This window comes from Phaethon lepturus, unplaced genomic scaffold (genome assembly GCF_000687285.1).
Source record: "Phaethon lepturus isolate BGI_N335 unplaced genomic scaffold, ASM68728v1 scaffold20728, whole genome shotgun sequence".
NCBI lineage: Eukaryota > Metazoa > Chordata > Aves > Phaethontiformes > Phaethontidae > Phaethon > Phaethon lepturus.
In genome coordinates, this window is record NW_010558530.1 from 26099 (window position 1) to 48690 (window position 22592).

General features: G+C 35.1%; 1 protein-coding gene across 1 annotated transcript; it reads right to left on the reverse strand.

The window, feature by feature from the left end:
• Nucleotides 1-1928: 1928 nt before the first annotated feature.
• On the reverse strand, nucleotides 1929-22069 carry FUBP1 (far upstream element (FUSE) binding protein 1; the record flags this gene model as incomplete). The annotated part of the gene is made up of 19 exons (XM_010293100.1): nucleotides 1929-2282; nucleotides 2676-2821; nucleotides 8270-8344; nucleotides 9017-9145; nucleotides 12009-12088; nucleotides 12175-12329; nucleotides 13180-13340; nucleotides 14519-14660; nucleotides 15262-15362; nucleotides 15447-15549; nucleotides 16229-16282; nucleotides 16365-16463; nucleotides 16545-16707; nucleotides 18292-18349; nucleotides 18632-18703; nucleotides 18798-18847; nucleotides 19652-19691; nucleotides 20044-20082; nucleotides 21979-22069. Coding segments are annotated over 19 exons (1767 nt in total), but the record flags the coding sequence as incomplete, so codon positions are not given.
• Between the last annotated feature and the right edge of the window lie 523 nt (nucleotides 22070-22592).

Sequence of the window (22592 nt, forward strand, 5' to 3'; positions counted from 1 at the left end):
GCATTTGGGGAAGCAGCAGATTGCTTTTCAATACACAACCACAAAGATCTCACAGGGACAACATTAATGTACTGAAATATATTAATTTATATACTTCCTTAGGTTGTGCTTACCTGTTGCTTTTTTGCAGCAGAACCTAAGGTGGAAGGTCTGGGAAGGCACTGTGAAGTATAAATAATTGCACTGTTTGCAATTAATAAAGATTTTATACCTTAAATGAATCAAAATCAACAGCCTCCATTTTGTGAATGATAAAGAATCCAGTGAATTTAATTTTGCTCAGTTTAGTACATAATAAATGCACCATTCTATAAGGTTATCTACAAAATACCATGCAAAATATCTGAACTATTAAACTTCATACCCTACACTAAAGATAGCAAATACTATCCTAGCCTTTAAGATACCAGAACAATTCCTAGTTTTAAAAGGGATAAAAATAATTTCTTCTATTTCCACAGCACAATACATACATTGCTAATTACCTGAATAAACTACTTCAAGCCTTAACTTTTACTTCTCTGTGCAGCCACGCTAAAAAAATTTATTCTCAAAGCAACAATACGGTGTTCCAAAAGATAAAGCAAGTAACAGTTACAGAATTATTTAAAACATACCTACATCACTACATATCTGCAAACTAACTGAAGACAAAGACAACTTCTGTCTATCAAGTGGTTCAAAAGACTTCAATGTTACGATATGCATACTTTAAAACACTAAATGTTATAGATGTCTCAGGAGTACTAATGAAAAAAAGCTATTACTCAGATAAACAGAAACAAGATTTTCTTTAGCTATTGCTAAACGTTTCAGGAATACTTACCCACAAAGCTCATATTATGTGTATGTATATATACGCAAACCTATGTTTCTGAATTAAGAAGCAATTATGATTTCCTAAGATATCAGCACTGTATTCCAACATAATAGTCACACAATTATTGCATTTTCATTATGTGGAACATTGACAAAAAGATACTGTTGCAGTTCATCAATTTGTCATTCTGATGTACTTACAGTGCAATGCTCCTTGAAGGAACAATCAAGGATGATACACAGCACAGTCCTCCTCACCCCTATAGAGCTAGTTCTATACTGGCTGGATCAAACCTGCACTTCAACAGACAATGGCAAGACAGACTGTATTGCATGTAGTCTAATATATGCAAGAGCCAATAAATATGCAAAGAGCAAACATAGGATTTCAAGAGAACCAAATTTTTAGTATGAGCATTAGAGCAATAAGAAGTTTCAAGTATATATAAAAAAAATAATAAATTGATTCAAATACTTGAGTATTTACAAAAACAGAAATTATCTGCTCTGCAGGAAGTTCTCAACCACTCCCCACCACTCAAACAAAACAGCGTTTTACGGACAGATGCAATTTTTGTAACTACTACGCATACCACATTGACTTTTCTACACTGAATTTTGCAGTGGACTACTTTAAACTGAAGGCTTAAGCACATTACACTTAAATTTTATAGCTAGTCTGAAAAAATCCATAAAATAGTTATGCAGGAACAGTTTTGAAGTATTCAATTAAGAACAAAAATGTTATCTGTTATAGCAGCTGCACAGGTCTGAAACAATGGTCATGTATAAAAGGAAATTTCACTGTTAATGCAATGGAAGTATGCCAAAAGATCACCTTCTTAAACACATGCAGTTTTAATCAAATAGAAAGAAAATTAAGGTATCAAGATTACTCGTGCTAGGCAGAAAAATACAATGAATGAAAAAGATCCTCCATCTACAACTATTCTGCAAGAGGGGAAAAACATGCTAATGACAAGTTTTTAAACTCAACAAGGTTTCATGGGGGGGAAAAAAATTCTCATTTGTGTACAGGTACCTTGATTCAGCGTTGCAAATCAATCCTATAATTCTTTATATACCCACATATCCAACTTACCGACACAGGAGGTTTCATATTATTTATTGTAAAGCACAAAACAGGCATTTTAAAAGTGATAAAGTATACATTGAAAAAGTACATTTATATCACAAAGCATTGACCACATAATTGCAAATACATTTGCTGGAATGTGTACATCTACACTAATACTAAAAACAAACCATTTTTCATTTCTACAGAGAAATATTACCTCCTATCAGTAGTGATAGATATTTTGTACATTTTCAAAAACACTATTTTTTTTTAACCAAACAAAATTAAGATCTTCATCAAGGCGTCTGCATCCATACATTTAACAAAGGTTTTTTCCCCCACACAATGAAGCAAATACTGTATTGTCCACTTCTTATTATTGGCCCTGTGCAGAAGAGATACATAAGAGATACACAAAAAGTTAAAGAAAATCCTTTAAATCGAGCTAACTCAGGAGTGAAGCCTTTAAGAAAGAAAAATCGGTTAATGTAAATGGTGGTGGCTTCTTGCATGGTTTTCAAAACCCTGGGAGGAGAAAGTTTTTCTTTTAAAAAAAAAAACAAAACAAAACCATAATCACCAAACATATGGATAGATACAGAACTTGAGTTATCAGGTAGACAAAGTCATCTATTAATTATTCTGATAGTTATTTCACTAAAAAAAAAAAAAAAAGAAAAAATATGCATACTCCAAAGGTAACAAAGCAGGAGACATGCAAAAAAATATCTATAACCACTGAAACGGAAGCTAGCCAAAAAACACTTAAACTTTTTACCTGTGGTGCTGGAGGATGTTGTGGCATTCCCTGTGGACTTGTCTGGGCGTAATATGCTGCCTGTTGCCTGTAGTACTCAGCCCATGCTGCACTGTAATCTGGCTGACCACCTGGCGGAGCCCCAGCAGGGGCAGGAACTGCTTGACCTACAAGTAATTAAAATGATACAGCTCTGTTGTTGTAATGGAAATGAGAAAATTTCAAAATGTCACTGCCTAACAAATGTCACCTAGCTTCTTGTAATACTCCTTCAAGATTTCTGAATAATCTTGTGGCTGCTTTTTTTAACTGACCACTCATCCTATTATTTTAATGGCATGATTCCCATGTAAAGCAAAATTGAAGAACCGTAAGGATAGTTTTTTTCCACTCCTTGAATCACATTCCAGAGCAAAAGTCTCTAAAACGTGCTGATGCATAATGACCTGAACAACTGGTAGCATTTAAATCAAAACACATGTCAACAGGCAAAATTACTTTCTGTAATCCACCTAGACTGACTTTATCTTATTGTACAGACTTCATTAATTAATTTACCAGACGCTAATTCCTTCAATCCCCCAATTTTGGCATCCTTAATGCAACTGCTAGGTTACTGCAGATTATATTTTTCAAAGAGAGATGAATTTTTGTAAACATTTACTCCACCACAGGATATAGTCCTGAAACATCTCCTTCCAACCTTTGCTTAAGTTCCAATTCTCTAGAAATAACAGCATATACACACATACGTGTACACACACACTACCAGACTTACAGCTGAGAACTACCGGTCTTCCCAACAAAATCAACTTGCAGGTTAACAACTCTGTAAAAGCGGTAGACTAATACACAAGGACTCTTCAGCGTCTAAACAAAAAAACCTACAGGTAGCTTTTTAGGACCTCAGTCATGCTGTTCTTCCAAGGAAGGTTGGTTGCAGGCATTTTTACTTCCTTTTTCCCTTCTCTTATTTCAGAAACATCAAACACACTCCACTTACTATCACTATCTTCACAATTTTTTATCTGAAAGGTGCTTTTGCAGTTACCAGTACAGAATGTACCTGACTATAAGCAGAACACCACTCTCTATCCTTTATCCAATCACCTGTCCTCACACTTGCATGCATTCACACAGAATGGATATACTTTTATTTACACCATAGAGTGCTTCACTTTAAGTTTCTTGAACTTCCAAAACAGAACTATTACTACTGTGATATGACATTTCTGGGATCTATACACTTAAAGGGTTATTTTTTCAAATCAAAAGTTTTAGTCAGAATAGGGATATTACCAAAAAGAGTTTGTATCAAAGCTGTATCAAGTTTTTGCTAGGATACTAGAAAAACAAAACCAAAACACCACATCCAATCACACTACATCAAATAAATCCAAGCAAAATACAGGCCTGCACACTGTACAATTCCATGTGCACCTAACCTTCTGCTATGAAGAAAAAGGAGCAGCTTCCACATGACGAGGGCTGAAAGTTTTCAGTCCTACCTGAAACCACCTCACCTTTTATTTGTATAGAAGACCACTGAGAAACCTTCTGGGGAACATGAGTATCAAAGATTCTAATGAACTCTTTTATAGGGTATCAGATAGAAGGTTGGTTTTAACTACTTTTACACTGAAACTTCACATGGAGAATACTAGCTATCCAACATTCCTCTTATGGATCTATGGATTATCCCAATCCCCTCAAAAACATTAAGTGTGAGCAGAAAATCTGAACATTTGGCAAAGCACTATCCTGACTGTCTTCAAAATACAATCTTCCATTTTCCAATCCTCTATACAACTTATATAGTTTTTCCACTTACACTGTAGATAGATTAAAAAAACCTCTCCATCAGTTTATGGGTTATATGGTAAAGCAATTGTTTTCTTTGAAAAACTTACTTAAATTTCTTCAAATCTTAAGAGCTGAAATAATCTTTTACAAATTATACTTACAATTTACCACAACTTACAATTTACACTTCTGATCAATTATTTTAACCAAAATGATCTTTAATATGGTTACAAATTATCCCAGGATACACTTTTCTCAAGTTAAGTATTCATTTATGAGGTAATAATTCTACTTACACATTATTTAGCTATGTCATAGCTGTCAGCACAGCTGAATGTCAAAGCTAAGCCATTTTTTGTGCATTATGATCCGAGAATCTTCTGACATTCAGCCAGCTATCCCAAGGCAGTGTTGGAATTCAAATAATGAACCAAATAAAGGAAGTTTAACATCTACTCAAAGATGTCAAACTGGACTTCTGTTTGAAACGGGTTAGTAAACATTAAAAATATTTTAGCTGCATCATTCTCCTGCCAAGTACTGCAAGTAATTCTGAACCTACATATGGAATTCAGCAGTTTAGTCAAAACGTTTTTTCAGTGTATAGAACTGTACTGAAACAGTACTTGCTCATTAATATCCAGATTCAACTGGAACACTAATAAACAAGATTGATAAACTACATACAGAGGAAATACAAGAAACACAGAATACCTCCCCATTAAGGCAGGCTAAGAAAGAAAATGCCAGATGATTCTACAGTTCTTCCAGTACTCAAATCATCAAGAGTGATTTTAAGTATCAGAAAACTTCTTTGTCCCCTTTCCTGCTACAATGCTGAGGAATTATTAAAGAATAGTTCCACTATTTTATTATGGAATCCCTTAACTATAAATCAAGCCCACAGTATATTAGAATGACTTTAAATGATAAATTTACAAACTCCTATAGTGACATACAGATAATTTACTAAAATATGACTTCATGTTATCCTTTTTTAGACTTTTAGGGCCTAGTTATGCAAATCTTTATTTCAGCTCTTGTAGAGAAAAATAAAAATACTATGTCTCCAATTCAAGATAACAGCACCTGTGTCTTCAAAAGCTAAATTACTGTCTTGTTATCTGGTAATACTCAAGGGAAATTAGATTTTTTTTTTTTTTTTTTAAATTTATGAAGACGGGTACCAAGCAAATAGATGGTCTAGGTCACCTACAAGATCCACGCAAAGTAACTTACCAGTGTTCACGAGCAATTTTACTAGCTTTTCAGTCCTATTTTTAATTGTGTTTGATACTCAAGGCAGTAGTCCCTGACCAGAAGAAGAGTCTGAAATAGGGGATGGTCTTTGCCACTATATTTGTGAATTGGAAAACACATTGTTTTCAAGTCACTGTTCTATACACTGAAAAAATAGGAGCGTTCTCTGTGATTAGCCGAGTCATATTGCACCATTAGGAAGCCACTTTGGAAAACAGTATTATGGCTTTAATGGGAATATTCAGGACTGCTTTAGAGTTTTCAGATCACTCATACTTGAAGTATGAGAAAATCCAGAGCACCAACTGCAGTATCACATCAAACTTAATCAGCTCAGTACTGTCACCCTCACAAGCTTGCCTCATGGATTACCAAAGTAGTTTTCTTCAGCAGCAAAAATAGACTGCTTGGGCTCAGCAAGTCACAAGTTTCAGTTTAGTTCTCAAAATCAGCTGTTTGTGTAATTATCTGTGCTGTGAAAAATCTGAAAGAGGACTTGAAGAGTGAATGCCTTGTAATTCTTACCTTCCCCCTTTTGCACAAGTTAATGGGGACAGAATGGGGACAGTTAATGGGATAGAAGAACTACAGTACTGTAGGAAGCACAAACAGTACAAGTTGCGTTTGAGAGCCCGGAGACCATATGAACCTGCTGATGGACACCCTTCCTGTTCGCCAGATCTTCTACCACTTCACGTTGGGTAAGAACACTTCCATTTAGCCCTAAATCAACTCTAGGTGAATTCTCTGCCCTTCAACTTCACTTGGTCAGCTCTTCCTCTTTCCCAAGTAGATCTTAAGAAAAATTATTATCTTCCATATCAAGATTTTCAACATGCTGAAGAAGCAAAAAGTTCTCATGATTTACATAGTCAAGTTATACAGGTCCAGACATCAAGAGTTCTCCTTCAGGCAAGGAACTCAATTTGAACTAGAAAAAGAAATGAAGATCAGAACTGTCCTTCTGTTTTTCCTTTTATTTGATTGTTGTCTTGGGATTTTTTAATTTTGCATTTTAAGATTGATCATTTTAAGATTGATTGATTGACATCTCCCAGTGTCTATCTTTTTTGGGTTCTCACTCCTCTTTGGACTTGCTCCCAGAAACTCTCTCTCACCACCTTATAACTAGCTATTATTTAATCAGAGCAAATGCAAGACTAGTGCAATCCAGGCTTTGCTTTCCAGAGATAGCAAATTAGAAAGATGGCAGAGTCCCTGCCAACAATTCACGTTATTCTTAAAAAGGCAGTGAAACCCCCCCCACAGCTTTGCATTGAAGAATGTGAGCTGAACTAACAGGGACAGTGAACTGAAAAGAGGAGTTAAAGGAATCAGGAAGAGGAAAAATAGAAAGGCCCATCACATCTTAAAAATCATGTGTTTGGGAGTTCTGCTGCAATTTTCTTAGCCTGATACACAATCCTTGAAGTAAGTAATCATTATCTATTTTCTTTTTAATTTCATCACTTACACTGTGCCAAAATAAAGAAGAATAAAGGTCGTTATGTTTTGGCACATAATTTGAGATCAGTCTGGTAGAAGGCTGGTAAAAGGAACTAAACATGCTATTAATTATAATTCCAATGCTTTTTCATATACCATGAGAAAACAGGGTGCAGTTGAAAGAGGGCAAAAACCCCCTCAAATCCTCCCAACCCAAACAAACAAAAAATGGAAACTAGATGCTGGTCTATGGCTAGTCAAACAGAGATACCAGGGAAAGCACTGGCATTCAGAAACCCACTAGTCCTCACACCGTATACAAATCTGCATCAACTACAACATCCATGGGAGAACACTGTGGACAAAACATCGACCTGCAAGACATTCCCATGATTTAAAAGCTAACAAGGCCTTCTGCCAATGTATCGAGACTACATATTCTTTTCCTTATTCAGTAAATGATGAAATCATCAACTTGACAAGCAAATACATTTCAGTTTTGTAAGTCACCTCAAGCAAAATATTTTGAAAAAGCTAGCAACAACATGTAACCTGCAGTTTCAACGCAGCTGTTAAGTGCTGCAAAGCAAATAGAATTTTAAAAAGGGCATGATATAAATGAAAGTTGGTTGTGATGCTTTAATAACCTGGAACACAGAAAGCAAGTTACAAGAAAAAAAAAAAAGTGTCTGTAATCTTAAGAGCATTGGGAAACAACTACCAAAGAAGACAAACAGCAGCTTTATAAAGCAGATCAAAGTCGAAACTCAAAGACTTATGAAATATACTTAAAAACTACTCCGATTGAAGAATTTAAAAGATGTTGTTTCCCAACAATCAAATATAGACATCTCATAAGGTATGAAATATTTTTGCAAAGCTAATTACTAGCACGAGTACAAGTAAATGGCTTAAACACAACACAAATTTTTAAGCACATTTTTTGCAGGGTTCAGGGCCTCTAGCAGTATATGGTTCAGAAGACACATGGATTGTGCATTTTTATTTTTTGAGGGTAAAAAAAAAAAAAGGTATCTCAAAGAAGATACACAAGTCTCCTAAAACTTTCTACTGTGCAACAACAGAAAAAAAACATGCACACATACCCATTTTTTTATAGTACTCCTCCCAAGCCTTGGTATAGTCAACCTGCCCTGCTGGTGCTGGATTTGGCTGATCTCCTGAATTACATTAAAAACAGTCAAAATAAAACTACTGGGTTTTGTTTCATACCTAGAACAATTTACAAATAATCAGCTGAATTTTTCAGTAACAATCCCAAATAACATCACTGAACTCTGACACTATAAATCTATGTAGTACAAGCTACTACAAATATAGTACAATTAGTTTACAATTAGTAAAAGACACAAAGAAACAAAGATTTGTTTGTAGTGTTCAAGCATGTTCCCAAGATTCAGGAAATGCACACCGCTCATAGTACAAAATACTACCTAAAATTTAAGTGGTAAGCCTCATGCACGCACAACAATTATACTAATACTACAATTGTAATTGTCCTAAAACCACTAGAAGTGATGAAAATGTTTAAGCGAGGGACAGTCAACAGTTTGGTTCATTCCATTTTTACTTATAACTGACAGCATTATGTACATGTAATTAAGTCAACCCAAGTTGCAGTAAACTTCTCTTTGGAGTACATTACAACGTAAATACATTACCCTTATTGCTGAAATTAAGAAAAGCAATGCTGAAGGCTGTAACCAAAAGTTTTCCAAGAAAACCAGCTACCTTACCATAAATGTACCCAATATATGAAGACAACAGTAAAAAATAATGTGGCATCTACACCCCCAGCAATGAGAAATGTATCCATTTTAGTAAACTGCTACCTTGTCCATTAGTTTGGGTTGTAGCTGGTCCACCAGGAGGGGCTGCAGGTGGTGGCTGTGCTTGCTGCTGATAGTAGTGAGCATAATAAGCTGCCCACGCTGCTGAATTGGGATCTGTTCCTGGCTTACCTATGAAAACAAAACATAAGCATTTATAAAAAGTAGCATGAACAGAATGCTGTCGCCAATTAACCCTGTCCTAAGCCCTCGTATTTTCCTCCAAGAAAAATCCAACTAAACCAAATAACCACGTACATCCTCTAAATATCCTTTCTTTCAAGCACGAAGTTTTGATCAGGTTTCAGGTAAGTGCGTTGTACAAAGTATACTTTCATAGGACTGATGAGATAAAATCATTCTAGAAGCCTTACTACCACAACGTCATTCATTATTTTTAAATGTGATAAACAGAAACAGATTTTCAAGTTTATTTAAGCAGTCACGTTACTAAATAGCGGCAACAGTGAATCATTCTAGCACCAACAATTTCAGTGGTTTTACTTTTGTTATAACCTCACACTAATGACACTGGCAGAGGCGGAGGAGGTATGCCAAATACGTATTTCTGGAACAGAAGAATACAAATCTTACTAAGTATTTGCAATGTTTTTGTCAGTTAAGCTTTAAGGTAACAGTAAAATACAGAAACACATATTATTTTAAGAACCTGAATCCCCATACATGGCTATAAAGCATCACTGTTTACTTACAGCTTTTTAGTATAATAAATAATAACACCACTTGCATCTTCTGCAGCTATCTCCATGCTTCCCTTGTTTTTAACTACATCTAGGTAGGCCAACACTGCTGCTTCCTAAAGCCTTATTTCTCTGTTTTTCACATATAGCTTTTAGGAACGGCTTATTCTTGCTGAATCAAAAGAGATTGATTATATTACCAGATTGGCAAACCACAAAAACTGCAAATCTACTATTAGATAATGTAACGTTCTGTAACACAACCCGCATACTTTAACATTACTTGCATCCTTAAAAGAATAAAAATATCTGCAAATAAATGCAGCCAACTGAGGAAAGAACTTCATATAAAGGAGACTGATACAACTGATACTTTAGAGTAACTATACATGGAAGTAATATTTCCCTGCACACACAAAATACATAAGGCAGCGACTAATGGAAGAAGAAATTCCCTGAAAAAGGTGTCAGAAAAAGTCCACAGCACAAAAATTTCTTGTAGTATTTCATTTAGCATTAAAGTCAGATGTAACCACCTAAAATGCACACGATAGTATCAGCATACAGGAAACAAGGTTAACATGCCATTTCCTTTTTAAATTACACTGCTTCCATCAACAATAGTGGATTTAAACTAGTATGTACAATATTCTACGGTTACCTGCAAATATCAAATAAGTAATTTCTCAGTTCCCCCCCTCCTTCCCCTTAGCAGCTACTTCTTTAGAATAGAAGAACACAGAGTGGGATTCATTACATTTCCAAAGAAATCTGACTGTAGTAACTAGCTCCACTTTCATGGAGTTTGACAGGAAGCAAGCACAGTTCTGGAGAAAGCACCTCTGAAAAAATACTAAAATAACCCATATTTTACACTGAAACGAGCAAATAAGTAGACAACTGTACAAAACTAATCCAAATAATTGTTAGTTGAAAGAAACGCCAACTTCAACTGCACACAGGAAGACTTCATTAGATTTTTAAGAGGAGTATTTATCCAAAAAATGGTTACTAAATCATCATCAAGATGACATCAAGGCGAGTATTTGCCATTTTCTTACAGACCGTTATGTAGATAAATTACTTTATAAAAAATGAAGAGTTAGTATGAAAAAGGCTGTAACATTTTTGCAGTGGTTTCAGATTAAATGACACTTATGGTATACTAAGACTTTAAGTCAAGTCACTGTGAATCATTGTACTTCTAAGTAATGGCAATAGTACACTTTTGGTACGCTAAGACTTTAAGTCAAGTCAAGTCACTGTGAATCATTCTACTTCTAAGTAATGGCAACAGGCATTTTTAAATACTAAACTGAATGCATGCAAAGCTACCTTTTATAAAAGTTAGGGAAATGAAAACAGAGACGGTTCTTTGCCAAGAAAGGATACATGAGAGACTTGAATATGAATGGAACTCTGCAGACTGAAGTTCTGAAGAAGGTCTACCTCAAACAAGTGAGGTACAAGTGACTCAAGCATCTAGCCTTACCATGCCTTCCGTGGCTGCAATTCTGTTTCCCCATACACTGTAGTCCAACCAAAGGACATAACTTAAAGAAAAGTAGGATGCTAAAACTTTGGAGAGTTCTAATTAAGTAAAAACTTCCAGTGTTGACAAAGAAACATAAATAGAAGAACCAGATTCTATAAAGGTGGGTTTCAGAAGAAAATACAAAACTATTACAGGCAAAAACTCAAAATACACAATACTAACTAGTTTTATTGTATTAACAGCAGCTCAACAGAAGTTTCATCCCTCAAAAAGGACTAAAAAAGATACGCTTCTATCACACAGAAGCAATCCTCAAAGGTCAACGAAAGCTAGAAAAATACATAATATAGCATAAACTGTGAAAATTCAGTATCAATGGGATTGTAAGGGGCACTGTTTAAAATAAAATACGTACAAAGCCACTGATTATTAGGGAATGAAAACACATCCTCATTAAAAGAATTTGATGTAAAAACATCCGTTGTAAGAAAAACATACTGATTTGAACAAAATCAGTTAACCAAGAGTCTTGCAAAAAGTATCATAAATTGGGATGCAAATTTTAGTAAAGAAGGGCATTCCACCTCCAGCGATTGAATTTTAACATCTCGCAAGCAACATGTGGGAAGCATAAAACATACATAGACTGACAATCAGTAAAGACAAGACAGAAGAACAGCAGCTTTTTCAGATTTACCACTATGACATAAAATGAATTGTGAAACATATATACTTGTAAGGGCAAAATGGGTGTATTCCAAGTATATCCACACTACAGTACAACTGTGACATTTCTTACCTGGATCTGGTGGATTTGGTGGCTGCCAGTGTGGATAAGCATTTCCCCATCCTTGTGGAGCATACGGAGCTGGAGGACCACTATAAAAGAGAAGTCATACATATACAGTGAAAGCCAGCCCCAGGGTCACCCTACAAAAAAGGAAGCTAGCTGAAGCAGTACTTACTGAGGCGCAGGGCCAGGAGGCCCTGGATTATAAGGAGCTGGGTTATATGGTCCCATAGGAGCACCAGGACCTGGTGGCCCAGGAGGTCCATGTGGGCCAGGAACAACACCATGGGGTCCATGGGGAACAGGTGGACCCAATGGATTTACTGGACCCTGTAACAAGAGTAGCACCGAGATGAGGATAAACTTTGAAGTTCTCAATTTTTCAGCAGTTTAGAAGCATAAATCTGAACACTTTCAGAACATAGGCCAAAAGGTTTGATTGTTTTAAAATAAAAGACACTTCCCTGGAGAAAAAAGTCTTTCTGAAGATGAATTAGGCTTATGGGTAGTTAAAGAAGAGTTAGAAACAGCCGTGGCAGTAATATCAACTAAAAATCTGCACTTATTTCCATTCTTTCTTGAGGAAACAAAAGAATTTTACAAATAAATATGGGTTTTCCCACAAGTTGCATTAAAAAACCCACAAACTGAAATAATACTATCAATCTTTCAAAATAAACTGATACATCTACATCTGGCTAATCTTGCTTATTAAATCTGTTTGTAATATCAGGTACAAAAACCAGGTAGTAAATTTGATTACATGCATACAAAAGTGCAGTGAATTTAGTGTAAAGTTGGATTAAAACTCTACCTAAACATACCAAGACTGAAAAACTAAACACACAATCTAATAGCTTTAACTGTATCAAGGATATCTTTGAAGTAATCAAATTTTTCACTACGCACAGAGTGGTCATCTTCAAGAACACATAATTTAAAAAAATACACTATATTACATTGAAGAAAGCAATGTTTCTTTCAATTTCAAGTTTTTGCTTATTTTGGTGCATCAGGTTATGTTTATATTACTTTAAACCCAGATTACCATTCATTATTACCAATTTATTATCTGATTAAGTAGTCTGGAAGTGAAATGGAAGAAAAGACTCCACAAAGGAGATTCCTTTCCTATTCTGTTTAGTTATAATAGTAATCCAAAGTTTAGTTATACACTCACTCCAATCTTTTCTTCTATAAGTTGTCGTGCATAATCTATTTGCTGGGGTGTTCCACGGATAGTAAACATCTTCATGTTTGGATCTGCATTAGGTGGAGGATTTCTTTGAAGTTCTATTCTAGCACCAGACTGCTGGCTTATGCTTTTAATAGTTTCACCACCTACAATGCAACATACAGCTTTTATGACACGCATAAAATACTTAAAGCACAAATACTAAGATTCAAATCAGAGAAGGTCAACTGCATGGAAGCTGAATATAAAGAAGTGAAAAGATACCTTTCTTATGAGCCATACAAGAACATTCTAACAATTAAAAAAAGTCTCTTCAGTGTCTAGTATAGAGCTTTGATTACAATAAACTAGTAAAAATAAACTATTTTTTCAATTAAAGACCACAGTATTACTCAGAAAGAACAGCAAAGAATTCCTACAATGTTGTCTTTTTTCCCATTCATGTAAAGATGCAAGATTAGACGCGAATAACAGCCAATATCCACGGTTATCAATAAATACAACCTTAAAGCCTAACCTTCCTAAAATGCAACAGGCAAGCAGAGATAACAAAAAACCCCGGAAGCTGACCAGATGGTAAAGTTCACATTTTTTAAGTGCACTAAAACCAGAAAGTTAAATTTCCTAAGCTAGTTCCTCCTCTTATAGGATCCTGAGAAATTACTTGTATCATTAGTACGCACAAAGTTTTCAAAACAGGGGTCCATTTAGCATTTTAAAAAAATAAAAATCAAATAACATTCCAAGTCAAGAACTGAACTATATCAGCCTGTTTGTTGTGTCTGGAGAGCCCATTGCAAAACAGATTAAGATAACTCAAGCGTTTAATTTAGAAGCATACAGTAAATTATTTTTAAAACACAATTATTTGAGAGAAAAATTATTTTAATAAACACACACAAAATAAATTGTTACACGATTCCACTGTAAAATACGTGAATGTGAAAATTAGTTTTAACAGCGAGTTAACAGATGCAATAACACTAGGCTAATCAAGTAGTATCAAATGCAATTAGAAAATACATCATCTAAGAATCTACCAAACACTACCGATGTAACTCTGTACTTATTACTTTAAAAAAATATGGGTTAGATAAATTGATTGGTTCTTGAGTTTCAACTACTGGGGTATGTGTTTTGGTGAGGAAAATCTGAAAAGAATATTAGGAGTGTTATAATTGAGGAGTATTACGTTGCTTTAATGTACATGAAACTATTCACAAAGGCTTCTCTCGAAACTTTTCTCTAGTATGGCTACTTATACAAACAGAAAAGCTGAGAGTTTTTTTAATAGATACACATAATATATATAAGATAATATTACCTTTGCCAATGATTAATCCAGTTTTTCCAGTGGGAACAATAAAATTGAATTCCTGTAATCCACCAGGAGGCCCCATGTTCCAGTTTCCTTGGCCTCTACCCCGTCCTCGACCACCAGGTCCTGGTCCACCAGGGTTACCAGCCTAAGAAGAAAAAGCAACAAGTAAGCATGTTCTGTAAGAATTACTGCATGCAAATTACTAACGCCAACTGGTTACATCACATCATTTGTTAAAGAAAAAACTCATTTACTACTCAAGACAGTTTTGATAGCTGAAGCACTATCTTTTCCAGAAGACCTAAATTACATTTTAAAAAGATGTTCTGTACATAAAGATGAAGAAGGAAAGGATATAGAAGCAGAATGTTTCACATGTAAAAAGATATCATTTCTGTCTACCTTCTGTAAATGCAGCACTGGGGCTCAAGCATTTGAGCGGTCTTTTGAACACCAGTTATAACCAAAAGTAACAGCGTATCAGCTATTAATACAAGACAACAGAACAAGCAGCTCTAAAACCAGACAGACCAAGAACTGCCCTGACTTTAAATTACTATTATCACGCTGACACTTGCAAAATTGTGACTGTAAAAGCAAACATTCATATTCCAGACTGAACTTTGAAGTAGATTCAGATGACACCACTAAACTATTTTCTTTAGTTACACACTCATTCTAAAAATATTAAGTCTTTACAGAAGTCTGGCAAGAGATTTTAAATGGTAAACAACATATTACCCAACCTGAACACTTCGAAGGAGATCTGTAATAATTTCTGCAGCATGCTGACATCTGTCAGGAGGCCCCGTGATTTGGGCTATTCTATCTGGAGTTGTTCCATCATCTGGAATAAAAATGAACTATTCTAGTATATGTAATCCAGTAAATTTGCACTCAATTAACAGAAACCTATGGACATATTACCAACCTGGCTTAAACTGGATCCTAACACCAGCATCATTCTGTATCTTTTTTATCATCTCTCCATTTCTTCCAATTACAATACCTACAGCAAACCGTGGTATTGGAACCTTAAAGGGAAAAAAAAAGTCAAGATGTCAATGATGCAAAATTTCCTACCAAATTCACACAACTGAAGGGTCACATATTAGAATGGCAAACTATGGCCAGCCCTATGCAACTTAAAGCTTTCTGAAGTGTAATTTTTTTTAATATCAAGTCACAAGTCTAGCAAATAGTGGATGAAAGCACCAAAGAGTTCTACAAGTTCTCACAGTGGCAGCAATTATGCTTCTCACAATTGAAGAACAAAGTTCTAACAGGCCTAAATTGCACATTCTAGCAGATGAAACTTTCAGTCTGACCTCTGATGAACAGTTTTAAGTTCATGACTTGCATAATAGGTGGCTGTAAGTATTATTCTGTAAAGGCCAAACTCCAATTTCTATAATGACATTATATACTTAAGCCATAAACTTTTGCTTATTTGATAGAAAACTCCAGCTAGCTGAAACTGTTTAGAAATGCTGGTAAAGTGAATGCTGCACACCATTATGAAGTCATAATTTCAGCAATGATCAATACTTACATGCCACAACCACCTTTGGAATCTGTTTAAGAGCTTTCAGTGGTATTACCCAGCTTAACATTTGAATGTTAACAACTCAAAATACAGTGAACAAGTTTTTCAACCATGCTTACGTCTATCCCTTCATTTCCTCCTATTCTTGACCCATATTCGTTGCGCACCTCTCTAAAGCCACCTTGATCACGAATTAACTCCAGCACCATTTCCTTGGCTTGCTGAAAGAGAAAGAAAGTTCATTTAGGTACTGCAACAAGAGAATTGATTTTCAAATGCTCTGGATTCTGAAGGACTCCTTACTTGAACTTTATAAGGGTCTCCAGTTATCCTAAGGGGCTTGTCTGCACCAGTGTTCTGTGGACCATCTTGAATCATGACCATTTTGACACCTGCCCGCTCCTGTTTGGCAAAAGGGAGGTCAATACCCACTCAAATCTAGATTCAGTATTATCACACATTTAAAAGAAGATACATATATACCTGCAATTGTTTAATTGTCTCTCCACCTTTTCCAATAACTAATCCTGCTTTACTTGCTGGAATCATAATTTCTTGGACTGCATTTCCAGGTCCATCACCATGATGAAAGCCCGGTGCAGGTCTTCCCTTTTCAACTATCTGATCAAGTAATCTTTTTGCTGATCTGTGAAGAAATACATACATTTATAGATACACTTATTCCTTCCTACAAGTACCACTTGCCCACATCATTTTTATTTTTTTTTATTTGAAAAGTTTCTGCAGAAGAAATGTTAATTACTGTCACTAAGAAATATGAGGCAAACTCAGTAAATCTAAGAAAGTAACTGCAAGATAATGTGGTAGACCTAATACCACCCCAACATCAGAATACAAAAGGTAGTTCTTTACCAAACACACGTAAGTAAAAGTTACCTCAAACATGACCATCCTCCCTGAATATAGTTACACTGATAAAACCTTAATTCAGAGCTAAACACAGAAACCTTGACTGTTAAAAATATTTTAAAAAATCTGTGTTAATTAGAAGATTCAAAATTGTTCCAATTTACTTTTTTTAAGTGCATTAAAAAACAGTATCACCAGACAGAAAATGTTTTCTAACTTTAATTTCAGCAGTAATACAGGTAACCCCTCATTTGACAGTAATTTTTCTTTAATTTACTACCAGCCAATCCTAAGGCAGATCTATTTTATGTTAAGTTTTACAAAAAGGTAAAAACCCCAGACTGTAAAATAAACCTAGCTTTAATACCAGTATCGTAATAGCTGTAAATAGAACATTTGTACTTGTAGCCATTACCAGAATAGTGGCAAAAGTAGGTATATATTCACCACACGCCAGCTGCCATTAGAGTAAAATCTAATTACAGTACTAACATTAGTTAAAAACTCTTCCCTTTAATAAGCGAGCAGAATAAACTATAATTAGAAAGAAAATTCCCATAAATGAATGACTTCATTAACAGCAGCCTGCTTGGCTGCAACATAAGAGAATGCCATGCTACTTTCCCAAAGGAAAACATGTAGCTGCAGGCCTTACCTGCAAACATGAAGTTGGAGCAGCTAACATAAATGAGGTAATACCAAATATACTACTACATTTAAGGTCTTTCCTCGTAAAGCCAGGGTAAGTCCAAGTGGTTATATAACCTCTGCGCCAGTAAAAAAAACCCCAAACCTACAGCCTTTTTCATTGCTATTATCCTTTTCCCTGAACACAGGAAGGCAAAAGTTAACCTTGCTGATAGGTATTACATAGACATCATTATTTCATAACTTTGGGTATACATTAATTTATACCAAAGACATTTAAGAACTCTGATGGGCTGAGCTTTGAGTACCTCCCCCTCTTACGCAATTACTGATTTTCCTTTTTCCCTGTGATCTTCCAATTTATGGTTAATAAAGAAGTTTTTTAGCACACATTTATTTTTAGTATACATTCACACATTACATTCTCAAGCTCAAATCAGTGCACAGTTATATAAGTATTAACTACAAGAATATTTGGACTTGAAAATGTTGACGTTCCCTATTTTTGTTTTAAAATTCCAAGTATGTTGAGGGATCTAACTGCAGATTCAAGGCCTTTTTTCTTATGTATACATTTGTCACCAGACTGTCTCTTCAATACAGGAAAAACACGCTATTATTATAAACATACTATCTAGGTATTATATTTAGATCTGAAAAATGAAGTGTATTACACAGTTAAATATGAACAGACTGAACTTATTTTACTTACTGAACAGACTCTGGTGTTCCAGTTAGCATACATGATCTTTCAGGCAGGCCTCCACTATCTATGGTCATAAAACAAAACAAATTTAGCAGTAATGTCAAGTTGGAAGAGATTATGAAATTAAACATAATATACAAACTACTTGAACTTCACTGAAGTAGAATGATTAGTGTATCAAAACATTTTGCATTTTTTTAGCCTCTGATAATTGTGATTAGCACAAATCACTAAAATACACCTTAGATCAAGGTTCAGGCAATTAGAAGCAATGATCAGCCTTCTGAACTTTCAACCAAAAAAACCCACCGAAATAAACAAAGAAAACAACCCCACAAATAGTTACCAGGAGCAATCTGTATTTTACAGCCAGACTCTTGCTGTATACGCGAGATCTGCTCTCCACCTCTGCCAATTACTTGGGAGAAAGAAAATATAGAAAGATTATTTGTATTAACAGCATCTGCTAACATCCCTCACTATACTAACACCACCACAACCATACTACTTACTGAATCCTACCATCCCATCTGGAACTTTGTACTCCTCTGTCATCACAGACCTACAGAAAGTGTTAAATCAAACAAAAGACAACGACTATTCAGAGACCAAACTGGCACTAAATTTTTATGTATCCTCCAACTAAAACAAAGAAACCTAGTTCCCCCACTATCACCCTGGCTTACTTGCCTCCCATTAATTTTATAAGTCATTATGCAAGTACGGCACTAAGTAAACTAACAATATACAAAAGTGACCACAAAAAGTTCAGGTATAATATGAATTGAACGAAGTTTTCCTTCATCCTTTTTACTATTAACAGATGCATGGTACAGAAAAGGCCAGAGCAGCATTTTAAATTTCATCTGTATATCCACTGAAGTATGCTGAAAATACACAAATCTCAGCACCTCATCTACAAAAGCAATCAAAGCATAAGAATAATAGTTCTGTGTGGTTGTTTAGGGAAGAAATGAGTGGAGAAAACTACTAAATTGTAGCAAATGTAGCTGAGCAAAACACTGTGTTAAATCTGATTTTGTTTAGAAGATAGTGTCAACCCCTTCCCCTTCAGATCCGCTTCCAACTTCTGGTTATGCTACCTAGGCTGAAGTAGTAAAAGTCAACAACGCATTTTCCTTTTACTAAGCTTGATGCACAGCCTAGGCTGTGAAGAGAAAGAGAGCACAACGTAGATACATTTTAAGTGTTTGGCTTGGGACTTGCTGAAGCTAAATTTCAACAGATCACACAAATACAGAGTAATTGCTTTATGCATTGATACCACTTTTTCAGAACAAATTCTTGAAATTGCTTTCTTTCAGTAAAAAGGAAAACTCTACATAAGATGTAGCGTAACTCTTACCTTTGTTGTTGATGCATCGGTGGTAGCTGATTTCCAAAAGCTATAAATAAATATTGTTAAAATTAAATTCAAACAAGTAGTATAATTTACAACTAAGCTTCTCCTTTGATAACAAAACTTAATTGTACCAACTGTTATCCAAGTTGACTTTTTAAGAAGCGTTACCAAGAGGTTTAGAAACAGCTAAAAAGATTCTGAGCTGGTACTAACAACATTGTCAGTTTTACAAAGCAGACTCTCACGGCTTCAAGAAAATAAGACAAAAAACACCCATCCTTTCTTTTGATATTACTGGTTCAAGTAATCACCTACCAGAACACTGTTTCAAATTCTTGTTCTGACAATGTTACACTTGTTAGGGTTTTTTGGGCAACAAAATAAAAATTACTTACAGTCATTCTGAGGAGCAACTTTCTTAGCATCTGGTTGATCTGCAAAATTTAAGATTTTTTTAATTTTTTTGCCAAGAAATTCAAGAAGTGTTTACACCTTTTACTGTGAATTGTAACTTTCCAGTATATTTTAGTCTCCCTTTCCTTTTTTTTCTTTTTTTTTTTTCCTCCAATTTCAGGGAGTTGATCATCTGAATAAAAGAAAGAATCTCACGAACACTCAGCACTTCGTTAGTATAGCTGAAAAGATGTTAGGTTTTTCCATATTATCTATTCAGTAGTTTAACAAAAGGCAGTTTTCAGAACACACTGTAGATTGCTCATAGATACCCCGTCACTGAAACTTAACTAAGACAAGGAACAAAGGTTAGCTCTGTTGGTTGCTCAAGCTAATGATGCTTCTATAGTTAAAAAAAGGAAAAAAAAAAATCAAATCCACACAAAAATCAACAATGATTTAAAGAAAAAAAAAAAAATTCTGACAATGACCACAAATCTAGATCGAATATCTGAAAATACAACAGTATCACATGGCAATGCAATCTCAATCTGAATGTCGACATGAAATTCCTATCCAAATAGAAAGCATTTCACAGCATAAAACTTCAAAAAAAAAGCAGATTCAAAGAAAACTACATCACTACCATCCAAATCCTTTCTGTACAGTAAAGGAATAAAAGGCATAATTAACCTGTATCTGAAAAGATAGACTTCAGATGCTTCCTTCCCACCCCAAAATAAAGGTTATATGAACCACCATAATTTATGTGCAGCAAAAACTCAGACACATATTCCAAGAAATATTTGTGTCAATCCAGAAAGATCCACTAATTTATGTCATCTTTACATACTAAACACAGGTAATAAATAAAAATTCCTGCCTTTAAAAGGAGAGGGCATTCCCTCCCAGTGTGTTGTACTGCTCGGACTTGTCCAAGAGCCATCTACACATAAAATAAAAAGAATACATTACATATATCATCTGAAGCATCATTAGCTCATTTTTGTATATTAAAAACCTCACCTTTAATAGAAAAAAAAACCCCAAAACTTTATTACAGGACACAAGAACTCCTGATATAAAGCCTTAGTTACATTCTGTAGGCTGAGTTTCAATCCTCTTAAAGGAAAAAAAAGCATTGCTCTTTTGTGAGACCTATGTGAACATTTCAAGAACAAGCTCAGAGATTTCTTTCCACAATTTAGCCAGGATTTTCTCTGTATATTAAACATATAAAACCCTGTTAAGTTCAAACTGGCTGCTTAGCAAGAAACAGAAGACGACACACACATTTCAGGAGAAAACTTTACTGCAGTATAAGGCAAATCCAAAAAGCTGCAACAAGGTCGAAGACTTAAGTATGATCTCACAGTGTTCACACACGCTTACAGGCTTAAATAGTAGACTAAGCAAAAGTGTGTACAAGGTAGAAAATTTACTTTCCTGTCTTTTTTTAAAGTCCTATGCTTTTACAATGAAATGCATTAATACTTTTATTTGAAACTGTGTAGTAATAAAGTATATGAAATAATCAAATTCAAGGAGTGAGCACTTCCTACTCTAATTGTAATTTACAAACTGTAATCAGTCTTACACAACAACAAAAGACTGAAATGACATACCTGTGTAAGCATTTCTCAATCATGAGTTTATCTGCTCCCTCCCCGGCATACATTTTCCTCTTTACAGCATTTAAACCACATTTAAAATATTTTAAAACAGTCTTACATTCACTTCGGGTTAGAACGCAATGGTTTAAAACAAATTTCCCCATTAAACTGAAAGTGAAAAAGCATGTCATGATCTATAAAGGGAACAAAATGTTTTTATGCTGTGCTATGGAAAAAAAAGCCACATACAGAAAAACACCTGCAATTTTTCTGGCACCATGGCCATACTCAAGAAAAATAAATGCAGCAGTAATGAGTGCATACCTCCATCCTCAAGAGGTCTTTTCTGTCCTCCATAACCGTAGTCGTTTGAATTCATTGATGTGCCAGCATCTCCTCCAATTTTTGCTGCAATCTAAACAAAAGGCAGATATGAGTAAAAAAAAAAAATAAAAATTCAGTCAGCCCTCATTTACTCCATGTCTTCTAAACGATTTTAAGCAATTTAGACAAAGCATATCAAAATGACCCAAAATAAGTAAATAAAAGGCTGCTGCTAGAAACAGTTCTGCACGCAGAAATTTTATTTTTTATTGTCTTCAAGGACACTTGTGCTCATCCTTCAACAGCAAAGCTTTCTAGATTTTCTTCATCGGTTGACAAAAAACAAACAACTGCCCTTCAAACACCAGAAACTTTCCTCTAAAAGGCTCTTTTCACTTTCTATCCACTCTTTACGAAACACCGAGGGCCTGACTGCTGAAACTATGTCAAACCTTAGTAGCCCCGACTACATCGGATCTTCAAATATTGCCAAAACCGCAACTAGGCGAAATTTGCTCGAGAAGTAATGAAAACATTGCCCGTGGTGCAAAAGCTACAAATAAAACTTCGGGATAAAGAACTTCCGAAGAGACAGCCGCCGCCGCCGCGGCGTC